Raw genomic sequence first — 25,404 nt, forward strand, 5'->3', positions numbered from 1 at the left:
GGGGGAAAAAAATCTGAGGTAGAAACATGTCTAAACTGACAGTTGCTCTAGAAAGAGATTTTATCAGAAGCACAACTTCAGGCTATTCTGATCCAAAGGAAAGATAATGAGGGCTCATACGAAAGCCAGCTGGATGAATAAGGAGCTGTCGGATGTCCTGAAAAGCAGAACGGAAACATACAGGAAACAGCAGGACACATGATTACTGAAGAACATAAAGAAAGGCTTTTGTCACAGTTTCACTGGAAATTCTTATATGTCGATAGTAAGTAGACATTTGGCTTGGTTCACATATCATGACAACCTACAATGTTTAAAATTGTGAGTTGCTGTGAATGAGGCAATGTGCTGGTGGGTTCTTCCTCAGGTTTGTCAGGGGAAAAACAAGCCAGAGATCCAGGTTTGGACGCAATGTAACAGAAGCATTCAGGACCATCCAGTATTCTAAAAAATGGTGGGTTGTCCTGATGTGCGAGCCGGACCATTGCCCCTATGAAGTAGTACCCAGTTAATTGGAAAACCTTATTCAAATGAATTGATCCATAGTTATTTGTATACTTCATGGCTCACACAAACTTCTTTCACAACTGGGTTTTACTATTTCCTATTTCTTGGGGAATAATCAAGCAGCATACCATACAATTCTGGTACTCAGCATTTGCATTAATGACATAAATTATTTATTTAGCCCTATTGGGGTACACAGTGCTTTAGAGAGTACAAAAGAACAAGTCCCTCCTCTGAGGAACTTACAGTCTAAAATGCAACATGCGGGAAACAACAGAGAAAGGAGAAGGAAGTGGAGGTAGGTGTAAATAGAGAAGGAATATGCGATTGCTTCAGTTTCATGTGCTTAAGCCTAGTTTTAGGCTAAGTCACAGGAGGGCATGGGAATGAGGATGAAAATAATATAGTAATCATTTTGTATATATAAGAAAAATAAATACAGCTCCTATACAGAAGAGGCTAAAAAAATTAACATAATTTTTTAACATTGTTAAAAAATTAACAAATTAACATTTTGTTAAATATTAACATTAACATTTTTGGCTAGACAGCTGCTTTTGGCTGTCTAGCCGTGGGATGGTGGAGCAGGAGAGGAAGCTGCCAGACAACACATTGGATGCGTCATACCGGCATTTCCATCTGCCTCATTTCAGCTGCTCCACTCTCCTCTTGTGAGTGTGGAGCATGGGGCTACTCCACGCTGCCTGCAGCGTGGAATGGGGGGAAGGTTGGTTCTCCAAGAACCGACCTCGGAGCGCAGGCTCCAAGGTTGGTTCCCGGAAAACAAGATAACCTATGGCCATCTAGCCGCTGACTAGCAGCCATAGGATTGCTCCCTAAACAGCTCCTTTGATCCCACCATTTGTCACAGAGGTTGTCAAAGAGAGGAAGGCCAGGATCTCTTCTCGATCATCCCAGAGTGCAGGACACGGAATAATGGGCTCAAGTTACAGGAAGCCAGATTCTGGCTGAACATCAGGAAAAACCTCCTGACTGTTAGAGCAATATGACAATGGAACCAATTACCCAGGAAGGCAGTGGGCTCTCCCACACTGGAGGCATTCAAGATGAGGCTGGACAGCAATCTGTCAGAGATGCTTTGACTTGGATTCCTGCATTGAGCAGGGGGTTGGACTCAATGGTCTTAAAGGCCCCTTCCAACCCTACTATTCTATGATTCTATAATTTTCAGCACCAACAGAAACCTATTTCACAGAAGGGAAACTCTTTTTTTCCCTTGCCTCATCTGCCAGAAACTCATTAGCTCTCTCTCTTTCTCTCTCTTTCTCTCTCTCTCTCTCTGGATCAGCATTCATAGATATTCTCTCTCTCATTCTCTCTCTCTCGGTCTCTCTCTCTCTCTCTCTCTCACACACACACACACACACACACATCTCCATCATGTAAGGGAGAGGGCATCTTGGCAAGTGTCAAGAAAGGTGTTTGGGGGCTCATTGGTGCCCACAGCCACCAGATTGCCTACTGCTCTAAAGGCTGCAGTAGCCCAATGAATAGGTCCACATGCATCCTTTTAATGTGATTTTCATATCATGGTGGAATGCAAAGGATACATTCCTTAACACTCTGTGCATAGTCCTATGTTTGTGTTGGTTTCTTTTAGTGGAAGAAAATGTGACATGGATAATTTTAGTGAATATAATGTTATGAAGTCAAGTAATAAAACTTAAGAGAAGGACTGTAGCTCAGTGACAGAGCACTTGCTTTGCATGCCGGTGGTCTAGTCAGTCCCCAGCATCTCCAGTTAGGGCTAGGAAAGAATCTTGCTTGAAACCCTGGAGAGCCTCTGCCAGTCAGTGTCAAAAATACTGAACTAGATGGACTGACTTGACAAAAGGCAGCTTCCTACGTAACTGTGGCCATGCTATACGGGCATAGCGTTTACCTTGTGAGGATTCTCAGTACAAGAAATACCTATAATGAAGAAATATTCCTTTTTGTATAATTTAGAACCCCCTTGTAGTGCTACTATGCCAGATGGTGCCATAATGGCATGCTTCTGGGAGTGAAGATGGCATGGGATTACCAATGACACTACAGTGCAGCAGCATGAAGTCTTTTGTCCTCGTAGGAGCTGTGTTTTCTGGCACCACTTTTGCACCCACAGTGTTTTCAGCAGTAAATGCTTGGGCAGACAAGTGAACAGACTGACAGCTTTGCTTCTTTGCTGGGCCTACGATGCCACAACAACTCAACTGGAAAGAGCTGCCATTCTTCAAACAAGCTAGAAGATTGTAAGTGCAGACAGTGGATGTGCTCGACCAGTTTTGTAAGGGTGAAGTACGAAAAGGTAGATAGTGCACTTGAAAAAGGAACATATTTAAAGAGATGCACAGAGGATCATTATAGGGGAACATGCAGTGGATACTTATTTTGGGCTTTGGATATCCTCAGCACATCTGCAATACATTTTAAGAATAGGTTATTTCCACTGATGCACACTGCTTCCCCTCCCCCTCTACCAGATTTTTTGTTTTACTTCATCTTTTTTGTCATAACAATGTTTGTGTTTATATCAAACAAAAATCAAAACTCAATCAAAATATTAATAAATAAAAGAATAAGTTATTTAATTTACTATCTTGAAAGAAAAACCTCTCTGTGGGTGTATTACAGAACGCAAAGAATGATGTCTTGGTAATAGCTTTCTGGCTGATAAGAGGTTTTATGATGCTTTGTTATTCTAATTTCTGCCAGCCAAAATTCATTATGAGATTGCACTTGTATACAGATTCGTTCTTTGTATATGGCGTATAAGATAACGTGATATATTTAGCTACAATCTCATGTAAGCATGCTCTATGTCATGGGTAGCGGTCATCAGCACCTATCATCCAGCACAACAAGGTCCCCAGCATACACCTCTAAGACAATAACCCAATCATAAAGTCAAAGTCAGATGAACTGGAAGATATCAAAAGTCTTTTTCTTGAGCTCTTGACGTGTCGGAACTCAGATTTTTAAAGCTCAGGAAAGGAGAATAGCCTTTTTAACTGTTCTTACATATATTGCTTGTTTTATGTAATCTTGGACTGAACTGTGCTCAGCTGCATCCATATTATTCTTCTGACACACACACTTGCTTTCCTCTTTCGCAATCGTGACATATGAGGACAGATACTTGTCAGAAACAGGATTTTAATTCTAGTATTAATTCAGGTTCTAACATTGGTTTATTTCATACTAGTATACATTAAGGACAATGTGGAAGAGTGGCTAGTGCAATATGCTGGGATAGCCCCAGTTCAGAGATTGCCTCATCAGTAGTCTTTGGAAAGTCACTCGTCTCTCAGCTTAATTTTTCCCCTTTCCTCCATAATTTGGGGATAACAACACTGATCTCCTATATAGATATTTCTGAGATAATGTATGTGAAGTATTTTTTTATGAAAACCATAAAGCACTATATATATCTTGGGTATTACTATAGATTATATATGTTCAGATCTTATTTCAGATGCTTCCTGTGTATTGTTTTTTTTGGTATCCAGTATTTGTTTTCTACTCCAAATTACCATAACCACTGCATAAAAATCCTCACTGGAAAAATAAATTGCCTGCGCAGTCCTCCCCTTCCTCTCCTATGCTTAAAGCACCATATTTCTACTGTGTCCTTTGGCTAGATGACTTTGCTGTATGAGGGAAATATGCTCTTCCAAGTGGCCATTGCATGCAAACTTGAATGTGAGAAGCAAGGGAAGAGAGGCTTCTTTGCGGGGTGGTGTTTGCCTGTGGCACTGACTTTTTTTTCTTAGTACAATGACGTGACCTAAATGTGTCCCTTCCCCTTAGATTAGAAGATGCAGGTTAAAAGAGAGATCATACTCCACAGAGATAGAGGAGGGCCCTGAGGCTAGCCCATAGTCAAGAGGACAGATATATGTCAAGGGTAACCCCCATTTGTTTTATGTATGTGCATTCAAATGGATGTCATCCCCTTGGTTATGGAAGTTAAGATTTCTAGAAGCTACAGCATGGAACGCCTCTGTTTTCTATAAAATGTAGTAGACTTATAGCTCAATCCTATCTGTGTTTACCCTGAAGCAAGCCCCACTGTGTTCAATTAAGCTTGCTCCAACGTAAGTGTCAATAGGATTGTAGCCTCTGTCCTTATTTGCCCTGGTTTTACTAAATAAGGGCGCAATCCTATGGGGATAGGTGGCCGCCTCCGAACTTGGAGGCAACCACCTATCTAATGCAGGGCAGGAGACGCACAGAGGGGATCATCCCCTCCATGCTTCAGCCACCCTGCATTTGCGGCTAGACAGCCAATTTCGGCTGTCTAGCTGCAGGACAGCAGAGCCGGGGAGGCGGCTGCCGGATGACAGGATGTGTTGTACTGGCACCTCCGCCTCCCCCCCCCCGAACACCCTGTTTTCGCTGCTCCGCACGCCTCTTCCAAGCTGCCTGCGAGGTTGCGGGGGGAAGAAGGTCAGTTCTTCAGGAACCGTCCTTGGAGTGCAGGCTCCGAGATCAGTTCCCAGAAACTGACATATCCTATGGCTGTCTAGCCACTGACTAGCAGCCATAGGATTGCTCCCTCCATCTAACACATTGAACTGGGTTAATGTCACATTTGTTACGTAAGAAGAAACGGGGCAAAGGCAAACAACTGTGTGTTCTTTATTTTAAAAAAATAAACATCCATATGTTACATGTAGTGAATCTGAATTTTGGGAGATTCAGGACAAAGGAAAGTACTTCATACACGTAAACCATCAAATTCACTTCCTCAGGAATTGGTGATGACCACCAACTTAGACAGCGTTAAAAGGGGATTTGACAAATTAATTGTGGATAAAGTTTTTAGTAGATAGAGCCTTCATGTCCTGCTTATGGGTTTCCATGGCCATCTGGTTGGCCACTGTGGGGAAACAGGATGCTGGACTAGATAGGCTGTTTGTCTGATCCAGCAGGGTTGTGCCTATGTGATAAGGATGCTTTGCATATGCTTATTTTGCATCCAATTTGCAAGCAAATACAGACTACTGGTTTTGTTATATTTGCACACACACCCCCTGTCAACAACCTTGTGATTGTGTATATATAAATTAATAATACTTTTCTGGAAACATTCTAAATGTTTTGTTGTTCTTTAAAAGTTCTGAAGAATCTTTGTAGCTAAAGCATTGCATGTGATTGCAGTCACTGTTTCATTGAAAGTCATGATGACTGTTCCGACTGCATACTGTTTTTTTCATCATATTGCTGTGGCCCTATTGTTTCCTGTCTTGTCTGTGTGAGTCATACTGTTGTGCAACAACAAGGTTTTAATACAATCATTTGAAGCTCATTTACACAAGTACGACATTGAAAACAGAAGGAAATTGCCATTTAAAGGCTTGAGGTAAGTGCTAGTCTTAATTAATTTTATTTATGTATGTATTTATTACATTTTTAACCCACCCAATAACTGCAGTTGTTTGGGCAGAATACAAAATAGATTAAAATAATAAAATACAAGTGAAATCAAGGAAGCTAACACAGCACAGGATAACAACCAAAGTAAAATTAACAATGCAAATATCTAAAAGCAATAAAACAGTCTAAAGTGCTTGGGAAAATAAAAAGATCTTCACCTGATGCCAAAAGGACATAGGCGTCAGGTGAGCCTCTCTGGGGAGGGCATTCCATAGCAGGGCACCACACCTGAAAAGGCCTTCTCTCTTGTAGCCACCTGCAAGACAGCCATATGGTGTTGTTGCTTTTTAAATAGCCTTGACTGGAAAAAAATAGCTATGTGAAGGGATATACAAAACGATTAATGTGAAAGGACCCAACTATTTGTTTTGCAACACAATGTATTAATAATTTTTATCCCACCCTTCCTTCAAGGAGTGTTGGTTAATGTACATTGTCTTCCCCCTCACCCTTTTATCTTCACAATAGGTTGAGAAATAAGGGCTGTTTAGATGCTCTCTCCTTGTGTAAGTGTAACACACACAGCAGGGATGGCGAAGCTCTGACCCGTAGGTGCTTGGATTCTCTCCACACCCTTTCCTCCCAAGCCCCCACCCTCTGGAGGCTGCTGGGAACTTGGGAAGGGGTGAGAAGAGGAATCCCCGCTGTTACCTCTATCAGAGATTGGAGATGACAGCAGGGATTCCCTTTATGTAGCACACTAATAGGGAGGGGGAGCAGCATGCTAAGTGCTTTGCTCACCCTGTGTCCTCCCCAATGAGGGAAGGTGCAGGGCAGGCAGCCACCCTGACTGAAGCATGGGGCAGAGGAGCGCTTCTCCACCCAGCACCTGAGCTGGGGAGGCTTCAGTGCACAGCGGCTTTCCCAGGCACATACCAAAGCCAAATGACATCAGGGCATATGGCTCCACCCCCAGATACTCAGCTCGGGGTTAGGGGGTAATGTAGACTCCTGCCCTGTTTCAGGTGAGGCCAAGGCAGGGGAGCAAGCCATCAGAAACGGTTCAATTTGAAGGAAAGTTCAGAAGATAGTCTGAGCAGGCAGAGTCCAAGCAGGGAACAAGGTAGCCAGGAAAGGTCAAAGGCAAGGTCTGAAGACAATCCAAATGTCTAAGCCCAGGGGAGTCCAGTAAAGAGAGCTAGGCAGTCAGGGGATACGCACACAAGGACTGGTGCAGGGACATTATTCGAGCAACTCTCTGCCAGAGACTGAGGCTTTTAAGTCTGAGTTCCCAGAGCCGCCACCTAAAGCTCAGCTGTACGTCATCAGCTGTACTCTGGAACGGGTGGACACAAGGTAGATCTCCAGATGTTTTGGACTTCAAGTCTGAGAAGTCATTGCCAGTATGCCTAATGACCAGGAATGCTGGGAGTTGTAGTTTTTCTGTCTAAACATTCATAAGATTGCACCTTAAAAGTGCTTAACTTTGCTGGCTCATGCCCCAATTTCTATCCTTTGAAGTCCTTGCTACACCACTTGCTTTCTTACTTCCCTTTTCTCTCCTACCTGCAGGCCCCAGCTCCATTATCCGTATGCCTATTATCTATCTATGTATGTTTGTTTGTCCCAGGGTGGATCTGCACAGGTACATTAGATGGGTTAATTTTTTAGGGGCACTTCCTTTACTTATGAACTAAACAGTCAAACCAGAAACATTGACCATGCAGATACAGACACCCTTTATGCAATTTGTCTGGTCCTCTGTCTCTGTATGCCTGAAAGCTTGATTCTTTGCACATGCATTCAAAAGTAAATGGTATGCTGGCATCAGGGGCATAGCTAGCACTACGTCAACTGCATAAGCTCAGTGGCCCACTTTCCCCTTCTGCATTCAGTCTCTCTCTCTTGGGGGGGGGGGTCTGAAGAGGGCTTATGTCCTTTAAGCTGAAGGACTGGAGGTGTTAAATATAGGCAGGGTCACAGCATAGTGGTCTAACACACATATTGCACCTATATGGTGTCATGTTCAGTCCTTTATGATGTCATGTTCAATCCTCTAAAGGACCTTGGGTATCAGGCCTGGGAAACTGCTCTGCCAGAGACACTAGAATGCACTATAGTATTTATTATGATAGCTTTACCCTTTGTGAAGGAGAGCTGAAACTAGTTCCCACTTCTGGCCTCAAGTTCCCAAAAGACACCCAGTAGCCACCCTTCCAGGCTAATAGGCACTGAAATTAGCACTGAGGTCACCCAGAAGGAATTACAGCAACCTTGATTTGGATAAATGTTTGTTTAGAGAAGTGGGTAGAGAGAAAGAGGGGGGTGGAGGTAGTAAATTGTACAGAGGGGAACAAAGCTGAAATACTCAAGAAACCCTTATGGATAGAGAGCCTTTTAACAGTACACCCAAGGAAAATAACAAAAGCTGGCTAACCTATCCTTGTACATACCAAAGTAAGAGCCTCCCAGGACAGAGCCCAGCCACCTAACCAAAGACTGCCATAACAAGGGGAGACAACCACACCTCTGCTTCAGCTCCTCTTAGGGCTCAGCCCTGGCAACCCAAGGCAGATTCCCCCCAACCAATCAGCACCCCAGAAGGAGGTAGGAGCTTCCCACCAAGCCCAGCTGTTATCACTTTCCCAATTAAGAAAGACTGTGCCTGCCCTTGAGCAGCAGGACAGAGCTCCCCGCCCCCCCATAAAGCACTCACAGGTGGTTGCCTCATACGTGAGAGCAAGGCCCAGCTTCATGGTGGAAAAGCAGGCCGGTGTTCTTGACACCCTTTCTGTATATAATACTGAGGTATAAAGGAGAAATTTGGGCTAGAATGCAGCTTAGTATTTGAACTAATCATACAAGAGATACTGCTAGATTTATATTAAGTAACATTCTTAGTATTCTTAATATTATAATCAATATTAACATTCTGGAGGTAACAGACTTGACCTTGGGGGAGCTGGGGGTGGTGACAGCCAGCAGGAAGCTCTGGCGTGGGCTGGTCCATGAAGTCACAAAGAGTCGGAAGCGACTGAGCGAATAAACAAACATTCTTAACAGTATTGTCCACAAATTGCTCAGTTGGGCATATTCCTTAAACTAACTTCATCCATTGATTTCAAGGAAACATAACATTTTAAATTGTTTGAAATTAGCATAATAATAAATTGCAGCTTATGGATCATGCCCTTCACATGTCATTCTTTAACTTTTAAGATAATACACAACCACTAAGCCACATTTCCATTATCTCAATCTGTGTGAATAATAAGAATGAAAGTATCCCAATGAAACAAGCCACCTAATTTACAACAACAGTAATGTGCTTCCCTTCCTTGCATTATTGTTTTGTGCTGATCAATAGCAACTCTGTTTTGGATAGGCTAAGTTCTAGGTATTGCCTTTAAATCTGTACTTTTCCATGGGCATTGTGACCCCCACCCCAAAAACAAAGGATAGCAATATGTCAGGATCTGACGTGAAGGACTAATATGCATGACAGCTGTGTGAAATGAACAGTAGGTCTATCTAACAGTTGCCCTAAGCAGATATGTACAACTTTTAGAGAGTTAAAGCCAGGTTCAAACCTGTAGAGACAGCAACTGAAAATCACAGAAACAACAGATTCATAGTCAGCAGAACAAGAGAATGAGAGCTCCGAGAATGTTTATGTGAATCTAGAGCAGATGTGAAAGGAAAGAGATGGAGGAAATATATCTTTTGCAAAGCAGAAATGTAACAACCCACTAATTGGGTAGCCATAGGAAATTCCTGCATGTACTTGATCACCACACCGAGACTTACTTTTTTTGACATGCTTCTGCAAATGTTGCTTTTTGAGCATATGCAGTAGTATGCCAACAACCTAATGCTGCACGTGGCAGAGCAAGTATATAGCCTGCTGGCCATAGGGTGGGAGCTGGCATGCACACAAGTTTCAAGCATTCTTCTGATGATTACTACACCCCTAGGGCTGGTTCACACACACGCACGTGTACCTGATTTTTCAGATTTTCTTGTTGCCTTGATGCAGAGCTGAAGGTGATGTACATGGATGCACTATCCATTTTATCCTCACAGCAACCCTGTGACGTAGGTTAGGCTGAGAGATCGTGAGTGGCCCTAGATCACCCAGTGAACTACATGGCTGAGTGGGTTTTCCCTGGCCCTAGTCTGACACTCCAACCAATAACTCTCTGGAGGAGGCAGCTTTCTGTGTGTAAATAAATATTCACACAAAGCTGGAGTCTTTACTGAAATGAATAAGGATGCTCTTTCAGCCAGATACTGGGTTCTTTCTGTCCTGCATACCCCATGCTTTCAAGAGATAATGGATTGGGATATAAATCTACAAACATAATGGCTAAGAGAGGTTGAACAATATCCATGGAAATATCCAATTATGTCCTAATATACAAATACACTGCAATAAAGTGTATTGGAAACGTTTAATCTGGAAGTAGGAAGGTGTTGATGCGTTAGAGGTGGGACTCTGCTTTTGATTCAGTGTAAGGGATTAAACTAGGAACACATTTGTTTTAAAAAATTAAAAATAATCCAGAGAAAGAAACTTTTACTCAAGGTACACAGAGAGCAAATATGGGAAATTACTGAGTCAGCCCTAGGGAAACAAATGTACAAGAGTATAAACAAAACTAACCTCTGCCCTTCTGGAAACCCACCAAACAGCATTATCGCAATCAGGTCAGTATCTCACTCATATGCCTGCTTGTACATGGAGACCTGCCACAGCCAGGAAATGAGCAACTACTGAACATTGATTTAAATGTTAAAAGCTTTTCCACAGGGCGACAATCCACCCAGCAGGCATAACGCTTAAAAATTCCTCCCTGTATGTGTTGCCCGAATTGCATGCGGAGTGTATATATATTTCTGCCACTGGTGACACTAGTATGCAAATTCTGCATGTGATTGCAGTGACGCAGAAATTACTGCTCTGTGTTAGCAAGTTGTTTGTCATGAAAGCCTGTAATAATACACTCTGTCCCGGTATTTTGGGTGACACTGTGCTGTCACGTACAGATGTCCAGCCTGGCACCTGGTGTAAAGGCAAGCCTGAGGGGCCTTCTTCAGCTGCAAGAAGCCAAAAGCAAGCAATTGTGCCATGAAGCCATTGGCATCTAGTGACATTCTCAAGACAAAAATTCAGTGCTATGACTCAGTGAAGTCACTCCAAGTTAATATATCACAAATAGATCAGGTACTTAATAGTAAAATAGTAATCGGGAACTAGGCATGAATACACCCCAGGGAGAGTCACATACCTCCAAGGTATAGCATAATTAGTGAATTGCATATTGGTAGGGCAGACATTCCCCACCCTTATGCACTGCAATCAAGTACTATCTTGATTAGATGTAACCCATCCTGAGTCCACCCTATTGAGGCTATTGTCCATTCTGACCAGAGTCACCTCCCCTTCTTTTGTCTGCTTGGTCTAAATTGGACCCTGGGCTTTTGTCCCTTTGGCCCAAACTAAATGTTCTGTCTAACATGCATGGTGGAGCCATTTGTGCTAGTTTTCTTTATCTCCATGTAAGCAGGCAGGACCCCAATTTGGACTGGGACCATGGCACTCCGGGAGGGGTGGTTTTAAACCTTTCAGCCCCACCCATTTTTTGGTGAGATTCCACATACCCCATGGGTGTGTGTGTGTGTGTGTGTGTGAGAGAGAGAGAGAGAGAGAGAGAGAAAAGACACACACACCCAGCTCCATTGGAGTCAATAGAGCATTTTAGGGTGGAATTTCACTCCCCGCCAGGTGGGGTGGAAAAATTTAACCCCCCTGCTGTAATTGCTACTCTACACAGGAATAAGTCATAGTGTGTTTAGTGGGGCTTGAATAGGATTGTGCTCTCTGAAAAATTACTAGTTCTACCAAAGCTATTAAAAATATAAGTCAGTAGTTGCGTACAGGGTTTTTTTGGTTGTTTTTTTTTTTTTTTCAAAATTATCTACCCACTAAAAAACTACTACGAAACTTTGGAAATTGAAAAAAAATGCCAATGAAAGTCAAAAATATTTGCTGACGCACATTTATTTACTAAGGAGGGGGAAAGAGGGAAGAAAGCAATTCTACTTTCTTAACTATAACTATACAATTTAAGTCTCTAAACAAAACAAAAAATAGATGGGGATGGAATCCAATACACTAGCCATCACTAACAAATGATTAAGATCTTTCATTTCAGGCCTGTCTGCTGCTACACAGCTGTAGGCCTCAGCCTGCCATTCTCTGGTCTCAAAGCTGCTGCTGGATTAATACCGTGTGAGGGTATTTGACTGCAGTTCTCTCCTCTACTATCTTCTCTGTTTAGTACTGTCGTCTCCCCAATCTCTTTCATCTCTCAGATCTTCCACTCTCCCTCAGAATTGCCTCACAAAAACTCCTCAGAATCTCCTGTGGCAGCTCTTTAGTGCCCCGAAGAGTTGTGCCCTAAGGATCTTGCAAGGGGCTACACTTCCATAAACTGGAAATACTGCAGGGCTGTCATATCAGTACTGTGCCAGAGAGAATACCTGAGCACCGATTAGTGGTGTGGGATGTAAACATGGAAGAGGCATCTTTTTATTTTAGCCTTATTCTACCCCAGTAAGCTATGTCTAGTAAGCTACATTTCTGGTGAAAGGGGTGGGAGGGATGGAACTACTACAAACCAGCATGGGTTACCTCACAGGAGAATTCCTCTAGTAAGGCTCAGATGCTTTGGAAGGCAATAATCTTTGCTGGTCTCAGACACTCCAATCTCGCCATCTGGATTTGGACCTGAAAGACCGAGGAAAAGTATGGGTGCATGGAGGGTAAAGTCATAAGGAACACAATTTGTGACATTGTACAACTTCATTACTGATCACGGGGCACATCTATTAAGGCATCAGCCTTAACTTCCAATTTCCTGGCTTTGTTGAGCTTCAGCCAACTGGTCTTAACTGACAGGTTTTTTATCATTGAATATAATCAGAAAAATCCAGCTGCAGTCAGATAATATGTATTCTGTGGAAAATTTGTCCCTCTTTCCTAATTGACATAAAAAGCTCACTGTGCATAGGAAGACACATACGATTTCAGAAATCCTACGCTCGGGTCAACCTGCTTTCATATCATTAATACTGCCATGCTCTGTTCAAATGTTCACTCTAAAATTAAATTTATCCTGCTGCAAAATAATGTCAGAGGAGGGAAGAGCAAATGGACAACAGCAGTCTTGCATATGGCAGGAAGTGAAAATTCAGGATGGAAAGAAATATTTTTTGCTGCAACAAAAGAAGTTTTTTGATGTTTTCGGGGAGGAAAAATGGTTATTGGTAATTTACAGAAAACTGTGGTATAAGCTTGATTGGGTGTTTAAGAAGAACATAAGAAGAATCCTGTTGGAGACCAACAGTCTATCTAGTCCAGCATCCTGTTTCCCACAACATTCCTATGGGAAATCCACAAGCAAGGTGTGAGGGCAAGAGCCCTAAGCCCTCTCCCATTGGTGTTCCCAGCAAGAACTGATATTCAGAGGCATAGTGCCTCTGATAGTCTTGTCCTTCATTAATTTCTCTAATCTCCCTTTAAAGCCATCTAAGTTGGTGGCCATCACCAAGTCTTGTTTAACTATCACACTAGCCCTGTTCAGGCATTCTGAAAGAGCTACCTTTAATGCATAAGGAGAGGGAGCCCTGCTTTCTCTTCACATGTTTCCATTGTACTCACGGTGGGCAACTTTCCAAAGAGGAGAACCACCTGCATCAGTGGAGGCTCTCTATGTGATTGGAAGCCATGATTTTCCAGCATTCCAAGTTGTGTGGAAAACCCTCATCCCTGGCATGCCTCCAGCACGCCGTTTCTCCCCGCTCAGCAGCAGAACATCATCAGCAGAACATGTATACCAGCAGAGCTTTCCATGGGTGGATCAGGGAGCTTCCAACAGTGAAAGTGCTGTCCCGCTGGCATTCCTCTGATGATGGAGCAGCACTTATGCCATCTTCTGAGGCCCCTCAGTCAACTTACCGAAGAGGGTAGGATGGCTCCCTAAATTTATATAAAATTTACTAATGTCTAAAGTCATTATCAGATTCTGTCAAGTATTATCTGCTACTGCACGTTTGAAACTACCCAATACTGATTACTACTACATTCAGCTATCAAATACTCTCAAAACATGGCTTCCACATATCAGATTCTGTCAACCGTTGACTGCTACTGCATAATCCTCAGATGTCAAATTCTAATGTTTAATATCAAACATTTAACAACTATGTGCACACCCCAAGAAATATTTGGAAAATCTTAAAACATCAAAATCTGCATAGAAAATGTTTGAGAATAACTTTGTGGCCAGTTTCATTTCAAGATATTTAAAGCATCAGCCTCCTCACATGGCTGAGTGGATGGCAGCATACAACAGTAGTTCCTCAATGTTCCTATTGGTTCTTCTGAATTATTGTTTCACTTATGTACTTCTTGAAGTCATACCACTCTCCAGCATGGTGCATATTTGACACTAGTTTGGGCCAGTTTTCAATTTGATAGATAAAACGCACGCAAGCACTCCCCCTGGAGGCTGGTACAAAAGCCACACCTTTTAAGAAACGCTATCAGATGCCAGACATGGTGCCTATAAGACCCTGATAACTAATTATTAACAGAGGCCATATTTGGGCTGGAGCAAGGCATGTAGGCCTATAAACATTGGCTGTGCACACTGACTCACTCCCAAGAGCCCAAGAGCAAAAGGTTCTGCCAGATCTGTTCTCTTGTGCACATCAGCTTCTCACGGCCATTTCTGCGTGTGTTGGCTCACACATAAGGAGAGAATTCAGTAGGTCTTTCTACTTCTAGGAGGGGATTGATGAGCCTTTCCCCTCTGTCTTGAACTAAAAACTGACATTCTCTACCAAAGCCTCTTTTGCTATTCCTGCCAAGGAGGAGAGGGTTAAATAGACACGTGCCAGTGTGGTGTAGTGGTTAGAGAGTTGGGCCAGGTCTTCGGAGACCTGGAGTCTACTCCCCACTCGGCCATGAAGCACACTGAGTGACTTTGGGCCAGTCACTGACTCTCAGCCTAACCTACTTCACAGAGTTGTTATGGGAATAAAATGGAGAGAAGGATTATGCATGTCGCCTTCACTCTTTGGGGGAAAGGTGGGATATAAATGTAACAAATAAATAAATTTGCTCACATGAAGAAAAGGACCAAGGCTCATGTCCTCTGGATTAGAGAATATGCTGGCATTGGATTTTATCCATTGCTAAAATGATTGGAAGTCAGAAATCCCTGCCAATTTACTGCAAATCTCCTAGAGACCTGCCAGTAGATCATGATCTATCTCTTGCCCACCCCTGCTCTACACAATGCAAAGAACAAAAAAAGTTTCCATGAGGCTGGAAACTTCCCAGGCTTCTTCCAAAAAGTAACTCCTTGTTTTGGCAAGAAAGCCTACAGAAGTATCAGACTGCAAGCTGGGCCTTAACTTCAGTTAAAAATTTAATAATGTGTAAATTACATGGAATTTGATTTTGTCTTTGAACAGATGATGCATGGAATTCTAATTCAGGAGACCTGTAGCTCATTAAAGTGTTTATATGAAAATGAGGTATCATAGCCAAGAATTATCTTGTGTAATTAACAATGTGATATACAGCACTGCAAACAGCCTTAGGGGATACCATACAGCACTCAGTGCTTAGCGCCAGTTTTTGTACACATGCATCTGCATCAGTATTCACATGCACAAACATGCACTTAGATACACAAAATTTGGTTTACATGAGTTCATGTGTAGAATTTGGATAAGGCAGTATTATCAAGTATTTACTATCACTGTTCATTTATCATTCAACAGGTAATTTCAAACAAAAGTAGGGACAGTTATTGGAAAGGTTTATCACAGGATTTGATTGGTAGCAAACCTTCACCAAAGTCTCTGTAAATCTGGTTTTAAAAAATATAAAATAAGTAATTTAAAATGTTTTATAATTGATGTTTGATATTACATAGACTCCCCTTAATGGATCACTGCCTTGTTGTGGCGAAGGGGCTTGTGTAACTCAGTGAAGCCATAAGCTGTGCCGTGCAGGGCCACCCAAGACGGACAGGTCATGTCAGAGAGTTCTGACAAAATGTGGTCCACTGCAGAAAATGTGGCAACCCACTCCAGTATCCTTGCCAAGAAAACCCCATGGAACGTATCACAAGGCTAAAAGATATGACGCCGGAAGATAAGCCCCTCAGGTCAGAAAGTGTCCAATATACTACTGGGGAAGAGCAGAGGGAATTTCCAAGTAGCACCAGAAAGAGTGAAGCGGCTGGGCCAAACCCGAAAGGACACTCAGCTGTGGATGTGTCTGGTGGTGAAAAGAAAATCCGATGCTGTAAAGAACAATATTGTTTAGGAACCTGGAATGTAAGGTCAATGAATCAAGGTAAGCTGAAGGTGGTCAAACATGAGATGGCAAGATTGAACATCGACATCTTGGGTATCAGCGAACTAAAATGGACAAGCATGGGCGAATTTAATTCAGGTGACCATCATATCTACTACTGTGGGCAAGAATCCCTTAGAAGAAATGGAGTAGCACTCATAGTCAATAAAAGGGTGGGAAAAGCAGTAGTGGGGTACAGTCTCAAAAACGATAGAATGATCTCAGTACGAATCCAAGGCAAACCATTCAACATCACAGTAATTCAAGTCTATGCCCCAACCACTGAGGCCGAAGAAGCTGAGGTTGATCGGTTCTATGAAGACCTACAACACCTTCTAGAACTAACACCAAAAAAAGATGTCCTCTTCATCATAGGGGATTGGAATGCTAAAGTAGGAAGTCAAGAAATCACTGGGATAACAGGCAAGCATGGCCTTGGTGTACAAAATGAAGCAGGACAAAGGCTAAAAGACCATCACCAGATGGTCAATATCGAAATCAGATTGATTATGTCCTTTGCAGCCAAAGATGGAGAAGCTCTATACAGTCAGTAAAAACAAGACCTGGAGCTGACTGTGGCTCAGATCATGAGCTGCTTCTTGCAAAATTTCAGCTTAAATTGAAGAACATAGGGAAAACCACTAAACCATTCAGGTATGACCTAAATCATATCCCTGATGAATATACAGTGGAGGTGAGGAATAGATTTAAGGGATTAAACCTGATAGTCAGAGTGCCTGAGGAACTATGGATGGAGGTCCGTAACATTGTTCAGGAGGCAGCAACTAAATACATCCCAAAGAAAAAGAAATGCAAGAAAGCAAAGTGGCTGTCTGAGGAGGCTTTACAAGTTGCTGAGGAAAGAAGGGAAGCGAAAAGCAAGGGAGAAAGGGGAAGATATATCCAACTGAATGCAGAGTTCCAGAGAATAGCAAGGAGAGACAAGAAGGCCTTCTTAAATGAACAATGCAAAGAAATTGAAGAAAACAATAGAATGGGAAAGACTAGAGATCTCTTCAAGAAAATCGGAGATATCAAGGGAACGTTTTGTGCAAAGATGGGCATGATAAAGGACAAAGAAGGCAGGGGCCTAACAGAAGCAGATGAGATTAAGAAGAGGTGGAAAGAATACACAGAAGAACTATACAGGAAAGATCTGAATGTCCCTGATAGCCATGATAGTGCGGTCACTGAACTTGAGCCAGACATCCTAGAGAGTGAAGTCAAGTGGGCCTTAGAAACATTACTAACAACAAAGCTAGCGGAGATGACTGTATTCCAGCTGAGCTATCTAAAATCCTAAAAGATGATGCTGTTAAAGTGCTGCACTCAATATGCCAACACATTTGGAACACTCAGCAGTGGCCACAAGACTGGAAAAGGTCAGTTTACATTCCAATTCCAAAGAAGGGCAACGCCAAAGAGTATTCAAACTACCGCACAATTGTGCTAATTTCACATGCCAGCAAGGTTATGCTCAAACTCCTACAAGCTAGGCTTCAGCAGTATGCAAACTGAGAACTACTGGAAGTACAAGCTGGGATTCGAAGAGGCAGAGGAACTAGAGATCAAATCGCCAACATTCGCTGGATCATGGAGAAAGCAAGAGAATTCCAGAAAAATGTCTATTTCTGCTTCATTGACTATGCTAAAGCCTTTGATTGTGTGGATCACAACAAACTGTGGCAAATTCTTAAAGAGATGGGAGTACCAGACCACCTTACCCGTCTCCTGAGAAACCTGTACGAGGGACAAGAAGCAACAGTAAGAACCAGACATGGAACAACCGAGTGGTTCAAAATTGGGAAAGGAGTACGACAAGGCTGCATATTGTCACCCTGCTTATTTAACTTATATGCAGAGTACATCATGAGAAATGCCGGGTTGGATGAATCAGAGGTCGGAATTAAGATTGCTGGGAGAATTATCAACAACCTCCGATATGCAGACGATACCACCCTAATGGCAGAAAGCGAAGAGGATCTCAAGAGCCTCTTGTTGAGGGTGAAAGAGGAGAGTGCAAAAGCTGGTTTGAAACTCAACATTAAAAAAACTAAGATCATGGCATCTGGCCCCATCGCTTCCTGGCATATAGAAGAGGAAGAAATGGAAGCAGTGACAGATTTTACTTTCTTGGGCTCCAAGATCACCGCAGACGGTGACTGTAGCCATAAAATTAAAAGACGCTTGCTCCTTGGGAGGAAAGCTATGGCAAACCTAGACAGCATAGTAAGAAGCAGAGACATCACCTTGCCGACAAAGGTCCGTCTAATTAAAGCTATGGTTTTCCCAGTAGTAATGTATGGCTCTGAGAGCTGGACTATAAGGAAGGCTGAGCGCCGAAGAATTGATGCTTTCGAACTGTGGTGCTGGAGAAGACTCTTACGAGTCCCCTGGACTGCAAGGAGGTCAAATCAGTCCATCCTAAAGGAAATCAATGAGAAAACTCTCTGGAAAAGACCCTGATGCTGGGAAAGACTGAAGGCAAAAGGAGAAGGGGACGGCAGAGGATGAGATGGCTAGATAGCATCACCGATGCAATGAATATGAACTTGAGTACACTCCGGGAGAGCGTAGGACAGGAAGGCCTGGCATGCTATGGTCCATGGGGTCATGAAGAGTCGGACACGACTGAACGACTGAACAACAACAACAAATATGGCTGCTGGCTTATTCGATTTATTGATCCTCGTTCTGACTAGACTTCCTCAGCATCAGTGATTCCCATCTGTAAAATGGGTAAGCATCCCTTGTGGGATAAAGTCCTGTTCCTGTTTTTTTTCACTTCTGGGCAACATGTGCCTGGGGGTGGGGGGGAAGTGGCCAATGTCATGGCCCCAGGTGTCATGCTGCCACTGGAGTCATCCTCAGAGGGGTAGCCAGATTTGTCAGAGCCATTTGACCCTCAGGAGACCCTGGAACTAGCCAGGACAGTCCAGGACCCTCAGAGGTGATGCCTTTGAATCTGCCTCCCAGAGAGGGGGAGAGTTTGGCTTCCGAGGCAGAGGAAGATGCTGAATCCGCCACCTAGCCCCTGAGAACACCAGCGCCTTAAGGTCCACGTTAGGGTGGTTGCCAAGCGAAGGAGTGCTCACTTACTGAAGAGGACTGCTCTTGACTTTGGCCCTCCTCATGCGGACATCTGACAAGCTTCTAACAGGAAGCAGCTGAGCACCGGGTGGGGCTCTAGTTGCTTTAGCTATATCAGCTCTCACTGGTAACTTGAGAGCGGCTAGAAGCAACACCTCTGCTAGTTCCAGTATGTGCTACCTTGTCTCCTGTGCCTTGTTTTGTGAGATGCTCTGTGCTACTGACCTTGGACTGTTTCTTGACCCTGCTTCTGAACTGACTAACATACCTAATTTACTGTGTTTGACCTCTTGCCTGTTACTTTGACCACTCCTGCTGTTGCCTGATCCTTCTTGCCTGCCTGTGTTCTGACTTCTGCCTGGATTTTGACCACTCTTGCCTTAGCCTAAACCTCCTTGGACTGAAATCTGTGTACTTGACCATTTGCTTGCCAATTTGACTACTCTATTGCATTCCTCCCTGTATTTGCTTGCAAAGAGCCAAGACTCAGTCTAGAGCAGGACAGCCAGCTGCATACCTCCAAAACGTAGGATATGGTTTGGAAAGGGACTTCAGTTCCTGTAACTCAGTCAGGCTTAAACCTGGGATCTCTCAGACAAGAAGCCTCTGCTGTTCTACATAAAAGTTTCCCAGTTACATATATAACCTATGTAGTGTTGGTGCATTATGGGTGAGCGATGATTAATGTCCTCTGTCTAAAAGCACAGGGGGGCCCTCTATGTACAATGTAGGTTCCTGTCTGTTCCTTCTCATTTGCCTCTTGACAGGACTGTTGCTGGCCAGGCATAAGACAGGGGACCTGGGCATTTAGTCCTGCTATTGTGTGGCTTGAAATTGCACCTCCTGTCTCACCAATTGGTGTGCTTCACGCAGTAAGCTAACAGAGGTTGATCTAAGAATGTAGTTGCGGCTTCGGTTGTTGCTTGTCTTGGGTCCTACCTTTGCTAGGAACTACTCAAAGGAACTACTTGGGTGGTCTGCTATACGGCCTGTCCTTCCTTCTTTGTGCTATGCAGTTAAAAGGATGCTTACTAGCAGGCTGGATGTGAGAGGCATACAGGGATATGAACCCATGTGCAGTGATTCCTGCAGTTGCTGGGCTCTTACGACATGTGTCACAGTGGCTCATGCAGCACAGGGAACGGAGAGTCTCTGGCAGACTGTGTGTGGTGGGGTAGGGGGATATCATGCAGGTGTCTTCCTGTTGCTGTATATGAATTGCCTCTCTACGTGCCTGTCCCATGTGAGCAAGGGAGTTGGCATACTGCTCCGTAATTGCTGGGTGTTGGTTAATTTGCCGTGTCTGCTGGGGGAAATATGTCTCAAGTTTGCTATGCTATGTGCGCACGCACGTGTGCTGGAGTGCTTGGGTGTTCTCCTCAAATTTTGGGCTGGAAGGGCCCGACGAAGTCATGCTGATGCTTAGCTAGCATAAGCTGGTCCTTGGCCTGCTGAGACCTCAGGATTGCCCTTTAAATTAATCTCGGAACAAAGGACAGAATGGAAAACCACTTAAGCACCCTTAACTCCGAGTTAAAAGCAAGCAAGTTTATGTGCAAAGGCAATAGTGTAAGTGGATTGTATCTTACAGCCAAATACCCCATGTTTTCTGTGACAACTAAACAGCCTCTTTTCATGGGATTGTTTAATTGAATGTCTCATCAATGGTCTTTTTCAATTATTTTATTGAGTTTCAGACTTCTGGTTGCAAACCTTCTTCGACGTAGTCTGCCACTAGATTCATATGACAGTCCCTGAGGGTTTTTATTATATCGTGAGCCTTTGCTTCCTTGCCTTTTAATTTACGCCATTCCAGAAGTGATTGCATCAATTGCTCTCGCAAGTTATATGGATTGGCAGTTACGATTCTATCCATTCGGGCTTCTGAAATTCCAAGTTTTCGAACCAGCATTTTCCAGTTTTTTCCAACGTGTTCACATATGATCTCAAAAGCTCTGTCCAGCTTACCTAGAAAAGAAATAATTGCTTGGGTCAAATCTCTGACTCACAGCAGGACATCTACTGTTGTGCTCCAGAGAATGCTCTAGGTGATCATCCAAAACACTTGGGTGTTAGGGTTCAAACTGCAGCAAGACTCCAGTTTGGGGGCTGCTCTCAGTGTCTGCCACCACTCAATCGTCTTCTTTACAGTGAGGTGGGCAGAGTTTCTGGGTAACCACAAATTCCATCAGATGTCAACCAATCTCAGCCTACACTTCAGGATTGTCAGCTAGCTGCCTGTAGGCTCTCTTTAGCCCCTATCAGTTGCTAGCCCTCCCTCCCACTGAAGCTTCCTTGGTTCAAAATGAAGAAGAGATGGAGCTATGCTAGAGAGAAAGGGATGGACTGGGTATCGGATGTGTGCAAGGAAACTCATTTCATTCTAATTCCTCTTCCTTTTCAGCTGCCCTAGATAGCCTGCTGGAGGGAAGGGAAAAATCCAAACTGGATTAGCCAGAAGAAAATTTATCCTCTTGCTCATGCCTCCAGTTTGATTCAAGAAGCTCAGAGATACTTCTGACTTTCGATTTATCGGAACAGTAAATATCAACATAGAAAGTATTTGTTCTTATTCCTATATCTGACATAGGAATACAGTAGCTACATTTTTTCTTCTCATAACTTTAACAGGCTGGAGGTTTTTTGGAATGCAGATGATATAGTGGTAAATGACATGCCTGTTTCTGACTGCCATGAGTAGTTAAAGACAGGAAAAGTTTGCTACTAGGGCTGCCAACAGTTCATCTGCCCTAGCTCCAGTATCTTTCTTTTTAAAAAAAAAAGCAGCTTGACCTAGATCAAGCTAAATTAGAAGACTGAACCAGGACTGGCCCTGTTATGCAGCCAGTTTAAGCAACTGAGGTGGAGATAGATGATGGCAGGAACTGGGTATCTGAATGGTGCAGCAAGGTCTTTAAGTGCTGGCCTGAGCTTGGGAGCATTTGGGCTTTGCTTCAGGCCGCAAAGTGTCTATGCAGAATTCAGAGTTTATTTCTAGTACACATTCCTAAGTGTATGGATTTAGACTATTATCCTATGCACACTTTCTTGGAAGTAAGAGCCACTGAACACAGTGAGAGTTACGTCTGAGTAAAGGTGCATATGATTGCACTTATGGGTTGATTGAACCCTACCCTCTCCCCCAAATTTCCAGTAATTACATTTCTAGAAAAGTAATGGGTTGGATCCAGTGAAGCGTGCCTCGAGTTCTGTTCATGAAATAGAACTTCCACATCTCTCTCATCCTCACTGCAGCCCTCTGAATCCCCCCAAATCTGCTGGTCGGGGGAACCCTCCAGAACAGAATGATATGAGGCCTGGGCAGTTGGGAATTGCCAGAAATCAGGCAGACATCCTCCTGTGTTTTCCCACCACTTCTTTCTTTTTGTGACCACATAGAAATCCAGTAAGGAAGAAAAGACAGAATAGCTACACAGTGTTTTCTTACTGGTAGTCTGGAAGAACCCTATGTGTCAATATACTATTTTGCCACACAGAAACGAGTTCTGTGGCATCTTGAAGACTAACAGCTTCACAGCTTGCAATCTGTGTGTGTTTACTCAGACATAACTCCTGCTATGTTTGATGGGGCTTACTGCCAAGTAGTGCGCACACCAGCATTTGTGGATCAAAGCCCTCTTCATCAGGTCAAAAATCAGTTATCCACTTACATTTTTCTTGAATATCCAGCTGATTAGCTGGATCACCAACTCCAACGTCTTCAAACTGTTCCAGCTGGGTTAATAGATCTTCTCTTTTCAGGGTTCTTAGCATCTGTCTTAAGAATTCTACATTGTTACGGGTAATTATTTGCTGTTCTAGGAGATGGGTAAAGAGCTCGTGGCCACTTTTCACAGCCTGAAGCTTTTTTTTACCAATGTGATCCTGGCACAGAAACTTGAGAGCAGAAAGCTCCTCTGGAGTAACGGCCCTTGAAAACGCATTCAGCAGATCCAGAAATGGATCCATTACTGGAAAACCTAGGAAGAGCAGGAGGGAGGATTAGAATACTCTAGCCGAGATGCCAGTATTCAGGGCATTTCTTCACTTACATTGCTTCTCTGTCTTTAAATATGCACATTCTTAATAGGCATAGAAACTTCTGGCCTAGCAATATTAAAGATTTTACTCGTGTACGTTAAATAAAACTCCACCGCGATCTCTTCCTTGTAGGAAATACAATGCCAAAGATCTGACTTCCTCATTCACAATGCACCCGGAACTCAACGTTAACAAGATTCTTTATTTTCTAAACTATTTCAGACAAACTCCAAGTAACGTTCTGAATGATTGTTAGGAAACCGGAGGAAAGAAAACCGCGAGTTTTAGAAAACGCTACTTACTTCCTGGTTTAAACTTTCCGTCTCAAGAGGCCATAGCGCGAGAAATAAGGAGGTCCCTGGGCTGCCTTTGGGACACTCCGCCCACTAGTTTTGACTATTTCCAGGAGGCAGCCGGGCCGGCCCCTCTCTGGAAGCCTCCTGCAACGAGAGAACTGCAGAATGCGCCCTTGCCGCCGGGTGGCAGCGTTTGTGCAGCTTTTGCAGCAGACGCCCAGAGTCGCCAACCGGCATTAAACCGTTGCAAAACCAAAGCCGGCCGGCGCTTAACGAACTGTACACAGAAAGCACGGAGAAGAGAACCGTGCTCTTGCTTTTCAAGTTAAATACAACTTAAGTGAAAGGATTTCTAAAAATATGTTAAACAGCATGTTACCCACCTCACAGGGTTGTTGTTGTGATGGTAAAATGGAGGATGAGGGAGATTATGTACGCCACCTTGGGTTCCTTAAGGAGGGAAAAAGGCGGATATATATGGCATAAATAAATAAAATTAATAAATAATTGCATCCACTGACTGCTGTGGGAAAAAGAATAGATAACTGATGTAAGCAGTGATGCAGCTAGGTAATTTTAGACTGCTTCATGGGGCGGCGGCCACGGCGGCCGCAGGGTGTTATATGCAGCCACAGGTAACTACCATTTCTCATTGCCGCCGTGCCATACCACACTTTAGAAATCTTTTACATTCCTGATACCTTAGAACAAAAATAATACTGTTTGCCAATCCTGACTTTAAAAAAGAAATTACTCTGAGCATGTGTTGTTGTTGTTCAGTCATTCAGTCGTGTCCGACACTTCGTGACCCCATGGACCATAGCACGCCAGGCCTTCCTGTCCTGCGCTCTCTCCCGGAGCGTGCTCAAGTTCATTTTCATTGCATCTGTGATGCTATCTAGCCATCTCATCCTCTGCCGTCCCCTTCTCCTTTTGCCTTCAGTCTTTCCCAGCATCAGGGTCTTTTCCAGGGAGTTTTCTCTTCGCATTAGGTGGCCAAAATATTGGAGCTTCAGCTTCATTATCTGTCCTTCCAATGAGCACTCAGGGTTGATTTCCTTTAGGATGGACTGATTTGACCTCCTTGCAGTCCAGGGGACTCGTAAGAGTCTTCTCCAGCACCACAGTTCGAAAGCATCAATTCTTCGGCGCTCAGCCTTCCTTATAGTCCAGCTCTCACAGCCATACATTACTACTGGGAAAACCATAGCTTTGATTAGACGGACCTTTGTCGGCAAGGTGATGTCTCTGCTTCTTACTATGCTGTCTAGGTTTGCCATAGCTTCCCTCCCAAGGAGCAAGCGTCTTTTAATTTCATGGCTACAGTCACCGTCTGCGGTGATCTTGGAGCCCAAGAAAGTAAATTCTGTCACTGCTTCCATTTCTTCCCCTTCTATATGCCAGGAAGTGATGGGGCCAGATGCCATGATCTTAGTTTTTTTAATGTTGAGTTTCAAACCAGCTTTTGCACTCTCCTCTTTCACCCTCAACAAGAGGCTCTTGAGATCCTCTTCGCTTTCTGCCATTAGGGTGGTATCGTCTGCATATCGGAGGTTGTTGATAATTCTCCCAGCAATCTTAATTCCGACCTGTGATTCATCCAACCCGGCATTTCTCATGATGTACTCTGCATATAAGTTAAATAAGCAGGGTGAC

The 25,404-nt window shown here is 43.5% G+C and overlaps 1 protein-coding gene across 2 annotated transcripts; it reads right to left on the reverse strand.

Moving 5' to 3' along the window:
* Positions 1-5,124: 5,124 nt before the first annotated feature.
* FADD (Fas associated via death domain) lies at positions 5,125-23,812 on the reverse strand. 2 transcript variants are annotated; one of them, XM_084852035.1, is made up of 5 exons: positions 23,755-23,812; positions 23,083-23,391; positions 21,206-21,379; positions 12,581-12,676; positions 5,125-6,202 (listed from the first exon to the last, which is right to left on the reverse strand). In XM_084852035.1, exons 2-4 carry the CDS (start codon positions 23,378-23,380, stop codon positions 12,582-12,584), a joined length of 567 nt encoding a protein of 188 aa, XP_084708161.1. In that variant the 5' UTR covers positions 23,381-23,391; positions 23,755-23,812; the 3' UTR covers positions 5,125-6,202; position 12,581. The 2 variants fall into 2 exon arrangements, with proteins under 2 accessions (XP_084708161.1, XP_084708152.1); XM_084852026.1 differs by lacking the exons at positions 5,125-6,202; positions 12,581-12,676 and having other exon boundaries at positions 20,940-21,379.
* Positions 23,813-25,404: the final 1,592 nt, after the last annotated feature.

This window comes from Heloderma suspectum, chromosome 1, assembly GCF_057233095.1.
Source record: "Heloderma suspectum isolate Gila_16-S chromosome 1, 16-S_ref, whole genome shotgun sequence".
Taxonomy (NCBI): domain Eukaryota; kingdom Metazoa; phylum Chordata; class Lepidosauria; order Squamata; family Helodermatidae; genus Heloderma; species Heloderma suspectum.